We start from the raw sequence: 11,845 nt of genomic DNA on the forward strand, positions 1-11,845 counted from the left end.
TGTTATGTCACGTGACACGCGAGTTAGGTTATGTTCGACTTTGACGTTTGATTTGAATGAAGCCGCCCGGTACATCAATCAAACTATTCCGGGAACTGTGTCGACAAACTACAAAGGACTATTTTTGCTGAAAACTCTTCGATAACGCGAAGAAATGCCGCCGAAGAAATTAAAGGTTGTATTCTAATATCTTTCCTCATTCGTTAAAGAGTCTCATTCGATGGGACGATGAGGTCTTGATAAGGTGATCTGAAAGTACGCGTTAAAATACAGCGCAATAAGACAGATCGGGAAAAAAATATATATACATATTTTTAAGGAAATTTCTATCAATCTATTTAATAAATTGTACCATGTTAATAATACGATGTTCTGACGCTTATTCGAAAGGCGAAACGTTTGAATCTTTGTATTTTCTGCAGGAGAGTATAACTTTTTTGGTGAACATCGGAAACGTCCGTCATGGCACGCAGAGCAGCTCGCAGCTGTTGGATAAGGAAAAGTTTATTCTTAAACATATTATTCAAAAGAAGGTGTGCTTCTCTTTGTCGCACTGTTAATGACATAGGGCACGGTTACACCCTACATTTAGGCCACGGCCTATATCTCAAATTTGACCAAAATTATTTAGGTCGCCTGCTGTAAACACTTGGTAGGCGACCTGGCTTCAGGTCAGGCCTCGTATTTTAGTGACCTGACCTAAAATAAAAAAGGCGTTTAGAGATGGCCCTACCAAAGTGGACTAAATTCGACTCCGTCAATTCTTAGGACTCTATCGGTATAAATAGTCGGTGACTAGACCTACTTTAGGTCACCGTATAGGTCAGGCCACGATCAGGTTGCTGGGTGTAACCGGGGCTCTAGTCCATATCTGTGTTTCTGTCAATCATGAGAACAGTTCTGCGCAGATATTTCTACGTCCCAAGGATGAGATAGGAGTGATACTAATGGGCTCAGATAGCAGCAAAAGCGACAGTATTACAGGATTGGACAACGTACGAGAACTGTGTCACATGCAGGTTGGAAACTGGGATTTGATAAAAAGCATCGAGAAACTGGAAACCACAAATCAGACTTCTTCTTGGATGGAGGCGATTTATGCCGCAGTCGAATATATCAGACACGAATGCATGTAAGTGTATTTAAACGCAGTATATCAGTAATTTTTGGTCATTATGTATTAAATTTGCTATGCTTTTTATTTCAGAGAGCAATGTGAGAGGAAAATAGTCTTGCTGTCTACTTTCAATGAAGAAGAGGAGACTGTTGACCAATTTCGAGCAGAGGATATTGCGGAGATATTAAGTTCAGGAGAAATCTCTCTTATAGCAATGTATTGATTCTCTTAACTTTGTCGTTAATATTAGTAATACAAAATTAGAATAATTGTGTCATGGTATAAAATTAGAATAAAAATATAAAATAGAATGAAAAAGAAAATTATACATGTTGCAGTGGAGAGAGAGATACTATAGATGAGGATTCTCAAACAGTCAGTGAAATGTTACTCATGAATGTTCTGCAACAGGTAATTTAAACCAATGCGATTGTATAAAAATTGTTATATAAAAAGATACATGATATAATTTTAAAAAGATGGAATAATACATGTATAATATATTATTAATTGTATAATAATTATTACATAATATTTTACAGATTGACGGTCAATATTTCACTTTTGAACATGCTATGACGGATGTACGCTTCTACAAACGGCCGTCGACTAGGCCGAATCCGTGGTCCTGTCAAATGACATTAGGTGACTTCTGCATACCAATTCGCGGAATTTCTAAAGTAAAGCTCTAATATACGTAAAAGTTATTGTTGCACGTTTTTTTCTTGTATATGTATCGTCACATATTATTTACGTCGTAAGATGCTGACTGAGGTAAAGTCACCAGAAATGGTACTGATCGCTAAGACGAGTACATCTGACATGCCTGATCAGGAAGTGCCAATTAAGAATGTCGCACAATGGACGGACAATAATAGGACTATTCACACGAAAGAGGATATTATCCGTGGTTACGTCTACGGTGGAAAGACCATTCCTGTTTCAGGTAATTTATGTTTAACTACATGGTCAATTTTGCCTACATAATTTAGATGACCAATGTCTACAATATGCCGATTGTAGATGAAGCTAAGAAATCCATGACTCCCAAAGATAATGAGAAATGTTATAAAATTCATGGTTTTACTGCGAGAGAAAACGTTCCTATGGAATATTGGTTGTCGGATGGCACCTACGTTATTGTACCCGCTAACGAGGTACGATAGCAAGGTTTTTCTGTCATATAATTGCCGTAAAATTTAATGACGTAGCAACAGAAATGAACGAGAAATTTTTTACAGGTAGCTGCCGAACCGTTTTATAGTCTGGTGCAGGCCATGGTTGACAAAAATGTTGTCGCGATAGTGGAGAAGATCTATAGAGCAAACTCCGAAGCCAATATGATGGCATTATTTCCAAGTGTTGACGTACCGAATGAACCATGGGTGAGAATATGTTCTCCATTATTTCTTATCTCGTTAATGCTAATCACATTAAAGATCTTTTTGTGACAGTGTCTTATTGAGATCGGTTTGCCATTTGAGCGAGATTATGGAGCAATAGCTCAGAAACCGTTGAAATTCGTGATGAAACAACTGTCGAAGGAACAGGATGATGCCATGGATGATTTGTTAATGTCCTTAGAATTGCCTGATGTGTAAGTATATAACGTATTTAACATAAATATAAAATATATTTAATAAATTATTCGAGGAACAAAGTTATTATATTTTTTACAATATTTATACAATATTCTTAATTATCTATTGAATTTTTCTATCAGTGCCGACGATGACGCGACTGGCGGTAGTGAGAAATATTTACCGGGATATATGCCGGATCCTGGAACACAACACATGTGGGATACATTAGCGGCTCGCGCGCTTAATCCAGACAAACCGTTACCGCCTATCGCCGACGATGTGTTAAATCTTCTAGAGCAACCCGAATTCGTGAAAGAAAAATGCAAACCGGTGGTGGAAAGGATCAAAAACTTATTCTTCTTGGAGAAAAAGAAGCCTCTTAGAAAGTGAGCATATTCTTAGATGAGATTAAAAATTATGCTCAGAATGGATTTAATACTAAAAAATTATCGGTTTGTTTCTTCTTTTAGGCGTAGAAGATCGCAAGAGGAAGATAATAAATCTGATGCTAACAATGATGCGCTTATGACGCAGACAGTTGAAGAAGAGGGGAAAGATATTGTACAAGATCATAACGATAAATCGGAAAATAACGTTTTATCTGATACGTGCGATTTCAATTTTGATGAGATTGTAAGTATAGAAACTCCATGTAAACGCATTATTAAATCTTGAATATATAATTTTTTAATAGATATGTAATAGACTTTTTAAAAAATATAAATATTGTTACAGGCTGATATGTAAGGAGCTGCTGGCAGGAATTATTTTGCAATTATATATATATATATATTTTTTTTCAATTATCTTAATTTATACCATGATTAAAGACTTGAAAACCATTCAATGATATATTTTTTTATATACATGTTGAATGAAATCAATCATGTTTCAGCAATAATAAAAAGATGTAATATCGTAGTGAGAAATGTATAGAATTTATTTTTTCAGAATAATAGTTTTTAGTCTTCGGTATATTTTTTTATGCGCCAGAAGTGACGATGATTCTATCATCGACCAAATAAGAGAAAGACGAGGCCACCCACATAACGCCTACCTTTCTATCCTTGATTTACCAAAAATGCGTTAGCGTTTAAATATTATAGAATACATTATGCTTAATAATTAATCAAAGATTTATTTAATAGAGACAATAGTCTAGAAAAATGGAGGTTTTTACGTAGATAGAAATGCCTTATCGATACCTCATAAATATAGCTTTTATCCAAAAGCTAATAAAAGATTTGGTTAATTTTGTGCGTTAATAAACATTATATCATTAAACATGTCCGTTTGCGAAATTGAAATTTTATTTGTGAAAAGTATTAGGTATGTGCTTATAATTCATTTACAGATTGGTTTCTATATTAATATATTCTCTCGCGATCTCTACATAGCTCTTCAATTATCTCATCGATTTGATTCGCGAGGATGATGCGCGGTGCTACTGGTGCTTCATCCCGTATCTATAAAAGGAAAGAGATCTGGTGCGGCGCGAAGCCGATCGCTCGTGAAACGCGCGATTCTTCGTCGCCGATTCTCACCATTTGAAGCGTCCTGTACTCAGCGGTGAATCAAGTCACCTTAAAGCCTTGAGCGCAACACAACTTTGTGACGGAACTGTGCCCGTTCACGCAGCTTTATATTTCAGGAAACATTTAATTATCGGAAAATTTTATTTAAACAAGATATTGTTAATGGAAGCTCTATATTGATATATAGTCAGCAGACCAGGCTATTTATTCGGCTATCGTTTCACGTATAAAAATTTAAAAAATGCAAGCTTTAATTGCAATAATAATATATTAAAGTATCAAATTTTATTGTGATATTCTAAAGTCAATTGTCACGATACGTTGAATATTCACAAAATACTGAAATTACGACATTTGACTAATTAATATTCTTCTCGCGACTTCGCAGTGCGGGTCGGTTACTATATACTGTCCGCTGCTGTCTAACGGACGGCTCTCGGGCGAGGAGGGCCGGAGACCGGAGGACGCGATAGACGCGATAGTTCAGTCGACGAGGAGACGCTGTGTCGCGAGGATCAACAGGTGCGAGCGTACACTCGTCGTCCGAGAAGCATGGGTAAGTCGAGCACTTTATCTCCATTCTTGACGCGCCGTTCCCGTCCGACGAAGCGCGTCGGATATCGCGCTCTGCGACACGCGAATCTCACGACCTGTCGACGTATCACGCGCTGGAAATGCTGGAATATCTCGGAGCTCGTCCGCTCCGCGGAAAACGATTCTGGACCCTTCCTCGAACGTGTGTAGCTCTCGCGTCACGATCTCCGTGTAAATTTAAGCGAGTTTCGTCACGGCTGAGCAATTTTAACCGTTGTATTAATTTCCGGTTTGCCAAAAATAGGGATACGTAATTTTTAAAAGCGTGAAAAGAAGATTTAGATATATCTTTCAGACGCTCATTAAATATATCCTCTTTAGGTGCTTGCTTTTTTGATGTTATAAATTCTAAAGAAATTACGTCGCTCTTACAATTTGTTTTAATGACTTATTCCTGCAAATATTGGGATGTTAAGAGAACGTAATAATATTGGAAAGATATATTTCATTCTTTTCTGAATATTTTTTCTATCTTCTCTGAGCTTTGATGTCACCGCTCGATTAACACAAATATTCTAAAGAAACGTATCGTGTAAATCCAATATTTTTAGAAACGTTAAAAACGAAAATTATGAAAAAACGACGTAGGTATCTTTTAAATGTCTTATGGTCTTTCGACGTATTTTAATAAAATATGTCTATGTGCGATATTCGTCATTTTGTTAATTTGCATAATATAAATTTTTCTTAAAGTAGCGCCCGTTGAAATGTTCGCAAGTTTCTCATTCACTATTAGTTTCCCGCGGAATTCGGCGAAAGTTTGCAAATTAGAAGAAGACAATGAACTTGAGACTTCCTGCGTATGCAAGTATGAATTATGCGCCTCGAGCTGTAAGAATGAGAAATAAAACGTGACAAACAAATATCTTTCCGTCAAGTTATAGGTATCGAAAAATATTGGAATGTACATACAAGAAAACTAGGAAAGACTACGATAATCGAAGTTTAACTCACACAGCTATTAGCAATCTACTCGATCCGGATTAGACACGCTGTGTGAAATTTCATGGATAAATGTCTCGTCGTGAAAACGTCATGTACAGACGCATCTTAGTATACACAGCTAGTTGAACGTTATGCTACAACTATCATCGAACGAGAAGCGATATTTCTTCTCTATTTACGTTTAGCGAGTCAAATTTATTCCCTTATTCTTTAGAGCGGAAGAAGGTGCGTTATACGCCATGGAATCGAGGAGATTTATTCGACGGTTCGGCGACGCAAATTTATGCGTCGGCCAATGCAACTGCCCGCGGACCGGGATATATTATATACGTGGTGTGTGTTGCGTAAATGACGGGGAAAGTCTCGTGGGCCGTGATAATGTCAAAAAGCCGAGGCAATTCGATTGATTTTGGGTCAGCGACGCTGGGAACGAAAGAGAAGCTCTCGCACGCGACGACGCGCCGACGCTTCCCGAGGCCGTGTAGCTCTGGCTGTTGACCGTGAAAAAAATACATGAGCGATGCGAAGAAGATAAGTAGTAAACGCTGACCTAGAATCGAAAAGTGTGGAAACGCGCGTACGTTAATCGACTTGCAGATAGAGAAAAAAAAAAGAAAATAAGTGTCTTATCGGGAGCCGTGATCGCAATTACGATTCTGCGACTGGAAGAAATTATCTAAATTTGAATCCTTAGTTAACGGATGTTCGGCGGGTTTTTATGATCGTGAATGAATTGCATGAGAAACGTCTCAACGGGATATCTGATATAATTTAAGAAAAAAATTTGTATTTAATTAATTACTTGAATAATTTGTTGGCTTTTTTAACCAGCAAATTATGAATAAATTTGATTAAAAGCTAACAAATTATCCAAGTAATTAAGGCTCCTGTTCACTCACCACTACTATTTCAGATTGTGACGTAAGAAACGAGAAAATATATACAATAAAAATTCTTGCTAAATATATTATGGAAATATGTTTCAATAAAGCAACATTTACAATCGATAGAATCGACTTGTAAAATGTATCAAAAACTATCTTTTTGTTTCGGGGAGAAGAATTACATATTTATATTTCTATATATTAATTCGTTTTCGTTATGCATAATTTATTTCCAAAAATATATGGTTATTTATTAATTAACAAAAGAAAAGGACAGTTTTCGGTATCTTACAAGTCGGTTCTATTGATTGTGTTAATTATTTTATTAAAACATATTTCTATTTAAATATATATTTTGCAAGAATTTTCATTATATATTTTCTCGCTTTTGACGTCACTATGAGATAGTAGTGAACAGGAGCTTTAATTGAAGGATAATTTAGAAAGGCTAATTCAAAGATTGTGGTACTTAGGAATAGGATTTAGTAAAAAGAGGCAAAAAGCAACGCTAAGAATTATCGCCTCGATATTGTGTTTTTGTCCTCGACATACTCTCGTCTTTAACGAATTGTGACGTTTATAACATTTGCGCAAGATAGATCGCCGCCGGTAAAATATCCAGATCCTTTCTCTCTGCTTTTTTTTCTGCGACGGTGCACTATACCACGTTGCGCAGTTGATTTTTCCGCGTTGACTCACCTGCTATTTGCTTTTGCAGGGAACATTTACGTCTACAACCTGCTCGTCGCACTTGCTGTAAGTGGCCGGACTTTCATCCGTTGCGGGACTCATGCGGTCCTGCGAATGCATTTTCCTGCGCTTCTTGCTCCCGGAAGTCGATCGTTCTCTCCGCGCGCATGTCGTCGGCACGAGAATTTTCTGTCGTCGAAACGCCAACAATACACCGGCGGATGAGAAGGCGAATGAGAAGACGCGGTTAATTAACCGAACTCGCACATAAATTTATAATAATTCCAGCTAATTCTCGTGACGGGCGCGAGAAACTTTCTGGCGTAAAATTGGAACAGTCTTTCCCTTTTTATCAAATAATTTTGTGCGCTAAACAAGTAAAATAATGTATAGCATAAATCTTTCTATAAGCTTATTTGGATCACGCGAAGCAGCGAAAATTAATTCATAATTTTGCAACGTCTAAAATTTTTAATTTTAATTTTTTTTATATTAATATAATATATTTTTTAATTTCAATTTTTGGTAAATGTTTAGTAAACGCTCTCTCCTCCGATTTTTTTAAAACTTTGTAAAATTGTTTATTTCTGTGTGTAAAAAACATTCTGAGAAGAAAAATCGTCGCTCAGGTCTCGTTTTTTTTTTATTTAATTTCTGTTTTGATGTCGGTAAGGTAGGAAAATGATAATTTACGTTTGGGCATACACACGTGTGTGTGTGTGTGCCCCGCTTTAATGAAAATCACAACTTCTATAAAGCAAAGCATACACACGTGTGTGTGTGCCCTGCTTTAACGAAAATCACAACTTCTATAAAGCAGGACATACACACGTGTGTGTGTGTGCCCTGCTTTAACGAAAATTACAACTTCTATAAAGCAGGGTATACACGCGCGCGCGTGTGTGTGTGTGTGTGTGTGTATGTATGTGGAACCCTTCAAGTCGTGACACAAGTCGCTACCCATGACGAAATGAAGTTGTGCAGTATTTTAAAAACGTAAATTATCATTTTCCTACCTTACCGACATCAAAACTTAGAAATTAAATTAAAAAAAAAACGAGACCTGAGCGACGATTTTCCTTCTCAGAATGTTTTTTACACACAGAAATAAACAATTTTACAAAGTTTTAAGAAAATCGGAGGGGAGAGCGTTATACTAAACATTTACCCAATTTTTTAAAAAATTTTCCGTGATTCATATACATGTTATTTCAAAAAAAAAAAAATTTTTTTTATTATGTCTGTATATGTCGTAGACGCTGTTCGTTGCGGTGCAATGTAGCGACATAATGCGCAAGAGCATCGTCTTCGACAAAAATACGCCGGACGTGTTTTATTGTCCGCAACACAAGCCGATCGGTTTTGAGAAGATGCTGGTCAAGGCGAAACCGCTCTCCAGGCTCTGTCAGTTCGAGGGCCGTCCGATACCTGAAGATTACAAGAGCGACTGTTACAACGACGTGGACGAAACCGAGTACGCTTGCAAGGAGAAGTACAGAATCATGGTGAGTGTCGAGTTTTACTAGAGATCGTGATAAATTACGTGAAAAGTAAAATCGATGGTGAAAACACGCTGTTTATATGGTTTTGAAAGAAGTAGTACATATATGACCAAGACAAAATCAATTTGAAGAATATTCCAAAGAATTTATATTCTTCCAAGAAATTCGCATGGAAGAGCAATATTTCTATTGGTATATTTAAAAACATATTTTCTTCCACGAATACTTCCAAATTTAACTAATTTTTAATTAAATTAGGTGTATCGTTAATGTCGACGTCAATAAGATCAATGAGCTTGCGATAAAGAATTAATCCTGTTTAACTTTAAAATAAAGGACAAATTCGCTCGATCTGTGTCATCGTCGTAACATCAAAAACACCGTAACGCGTATAACGGATTGGTGTCGGTCTTTTTTCTCATTACAGAAGCGATTCAATAATCCAGATGGGAAATCGAGAGTCATTGACGCCGAGAAGTAGAACGGGGATGCTGCACGGCCACAATCCACGCGCAAATCATAAAACCCAAATAGTCAAAGTCACACCATACTAATGCTCGGGGCTGCTGCTGCGTCGGAGGGAGCTCAACCATTCACAAATAATACTTATAATAAAATAATAACGACAACGTAGATAAGCTCGCAATTATTGCCTTAAATAAATTATCCATTTCTTCATGTTACAATATTAAATAGTAATACTATATTACGTTACGTTTGCCTTCGGGCGAACAATACATAAATAATGAAATCACTGCCACATCAAATATTCAAGATGAAGAAGTGGATAACAAAAAAAAAATAATTAACAGACACAAATAAGATGCTCATAAAATAACGAGATATTTTATAGCATACATTTTTCCACTTATCCTATGACGCGAGATATGATAAGGAACAATAATCAGTTCTCTAATTTTTAAGCTTCGTCAAGGGTTTATTTTTATAACATTATTAATAAAACTAACCGCAACAGAGCTTGGTGATTGATCATTAATCCTTTGACGGAGCTTCGGAAAGTATTATTGCTTTTATATGAGGGTTCAACTAGCATAGCTTTATCAGTCACATGTTAGTAAGCCATATTATGAATCATATTGCTAGCATTTACTTTGTAATGCTTATAGATGATTTTAGTCACGGATATCTATTACTTTAAAAACTATCCCATTTCCACTTATGGTAATAATTAAAAAACTATAGAACTTTGTAAGATATTTGCAAAAAAGCCAAATTTTTCGATAATTCCATAACACCCGGACAAAACTGGAGACTTTTCATGAATTTACAAGTGTGAAATATTTGATAAATGTCCTTATCTATCGCTGTGTATACATGAAGATTTTACTTTCATGTAACATATACATATATATACATGAATAAAGCATTGGTAGAATAAATATTGTTCTTTATATTACTTTGTTGTCGATTTGTGTCACAATATCTCGAGGAACACATCGAAAGTCAGGAGCACGTGATAACGTAGTCCTTCAAGATTGTGTGCAGATAAATAATTAACCATCAACGCCGAGTGTGAGAGGAAAATTACGTTGTGGATAGATTATTTTATGCTATCATTATGCATACGATTATCTGACATCGGCCTGTTTTAGATGAGGCTTCATCCACCGGGAAGTAACACGCCTTATAACGGGACACGCCTGTCCAAGTTTCTGGCCTTCGACAAAGATTTGCCGTACGCACGAAAGAAGAATCAAGTGTAGAGGAGAGCGGCTGCGTTCAAGGACGACCCAAGGAAGAGGGCCTTATATTATAATGCAGCTGAAAATGTTCGCACGATGAACATGTTAGTTATGTTATCAATCTTATATGTCGAGAATGCTACTGCTAAAGACAGAGTCACTGAGTTCCTGTAATCCAATTAACGAGAAATGCGTCCCATTTTCATACAATCGATCGGATCGAACCAGCTACTGATCGCTCATTTATGTTACCATTTACTTGTGATACTTGTGATCCTAAAATGAAGGCTGAACTTCCTCGACGTCGGTAATGTCAACATTTCTAATCCTGTTTTCTATTACTACTACTACGTTTACGCGAGCGTTACTTCTGTATTAACTTACGATAATTTACCCGTTTAAACGTATACTACGTTTACGCGAGCGTTACCTCTGTAGTAATTAACTTACGATAATTCGTTCGCGTAAACGGGATTTTCCTTCGCGTAAACGGGATTTTGTAGTAACTTACGATAATTTACGCCGCGTAAACGGGTAAATTATCGTAAGTTACTACAGAATAGTACAGAAGTAACGCTCGCGTAAACGTAGTATATGTCATATATCTATATCTGTCCTTGTCTAACAAGAGGCATTTGTCCTTGTTTCGATTGCTGCGCCATCTCTCGCTACACGCAATGTCAACCCGAATGTGCTTTTGCACATATAAAAGTTTATTTAATCTTTTTTTCTAGGCTTTCAATCTTAGATCTAATTGCACGATATTGTTCTTAAATGTTGTCCCTAGGTCATGCCGGTCTAATTTTGTGGATTTTTATTGTGGAATTTTTGTTCAAAGCAAATATTGTCGTCACGTATACCAAAAATTAACAAAAATATTAATTTTTTCTCGTTTTCGATACAAATTCGACCACCATGACCTAGATTTTGATGCGTACTTTAATTCTAGACAAGAATTTTGCATTTCTATATAAAGCCAATTAAAAGATTAGTGCTAAGAAAAAAAACCGGTATTACAGACGGCTTTAGGATCCCCTTCCAAGTGCGAACTTCCTTCACGAAATGCAGTGAGATTGTTTTTGTAACATACGTAAAAAAAAACATTTTGTTGCTTAGTTACGTATATATAGATAGAGAAAAGAGAATAATATATTTAAGGAAACATCTCTTCATCTATATTTATACATTGTTACCTGTAATCAGTACGTGAGAAATGTATAATATTTAATATTATGACAATATGTTCATATAGAATATGTAGATCAGTGCATATTTATTCCGATGATATTCAA

General features: G+C 36.2%; 2 protein-coding genes across 3 annotated transcripts; both read left to right on the forward strand.

Annotated features, from left to right (window-relative positions):
* The first annotated feature begins 16 nt into the window (after window positions 1–16).
* Window positions 17–3,621, forward strand: LOC143908374 (X-ray repair cross-complementing protein 5). Its single transcript, XM_077426022.1, has 13 exons — window positions 17–175; window positions 423–533; window positions 909–1,132; window positions 1,208–1,333; window positions 1,456–1,528; window positions 1,660–1,797; window positions 1,880–2,063; window positions 2,141–2,274; window positions 2,359–2,502; window positions 2,572–2,714; window positions 2,841–3,086; window positions 3,171–3,333; window positions 3,436–3,621. The coding sequence occupies exons 1-13, from the start codon at window positions 155–157 to the stop codon at window positions 3,445–3,447; spliced, it is 1,719 nt and encodes a 572-aa protein (XP_077282148.1). The 5' UTR covers window positions 17–154; the 3' UTR covers window positions 3,448–3,621.
* A 1,014-nt stretch (window positions 3,622–4,635) lies between these two features.
* LOC143908381 (uncharacterized) lies at window positions 4,636–11,813 on the forward strand. Of its 2 annotated transcripts, none has more exons than XM_077426029.1 (4): window positions 4,636–4,791; window positions 7,377–7,414; window positions 8,605–8,853; window positions 10,464–11,813. In XM_077426029.1, the coding sequence occupies exons 1-4, from the start codon at window positions 4,788–4,790 to the stop codon at window positions 10,572–10,574; spliced, it is 402 nt and encodes a 133-aa protein (XP_077282155.1). In that variant the 5' UTR covers window positions 4,636–4,787; the 3' UTR covers window positions 10,575–11,813. The 2 variants fall into 2 exon arrangements, with proteins under 2 accessions (XP_077282155.1, XP_077282156.1); XM_077426030.1 differs by lacking the exon at window positions 10,464–11,813 and adding an exon at window positions 9,278–10,267 and having other exon boundaries at window positions 4,638–4,791.
* Window positions 11,814–11,845: the final 32 nt, after the last annotated feature.

Source organism: Temnothorax americanus, unplaced genomic scaffold (genome assembly GCF_048541705.1).
Source record: "Temnothorax americanus isolate GAGA-0224 unplaced genomic scaffold, ASM4854170v1 Scaffold93, whole genome shotgun sequence".
Taxonomy (NCBI): Eukaryota; Metazoa; Arthropoda; class Insecta; order Hymenoptera; family Formicidae; genus Temnothorax; species Temnothorax americanus.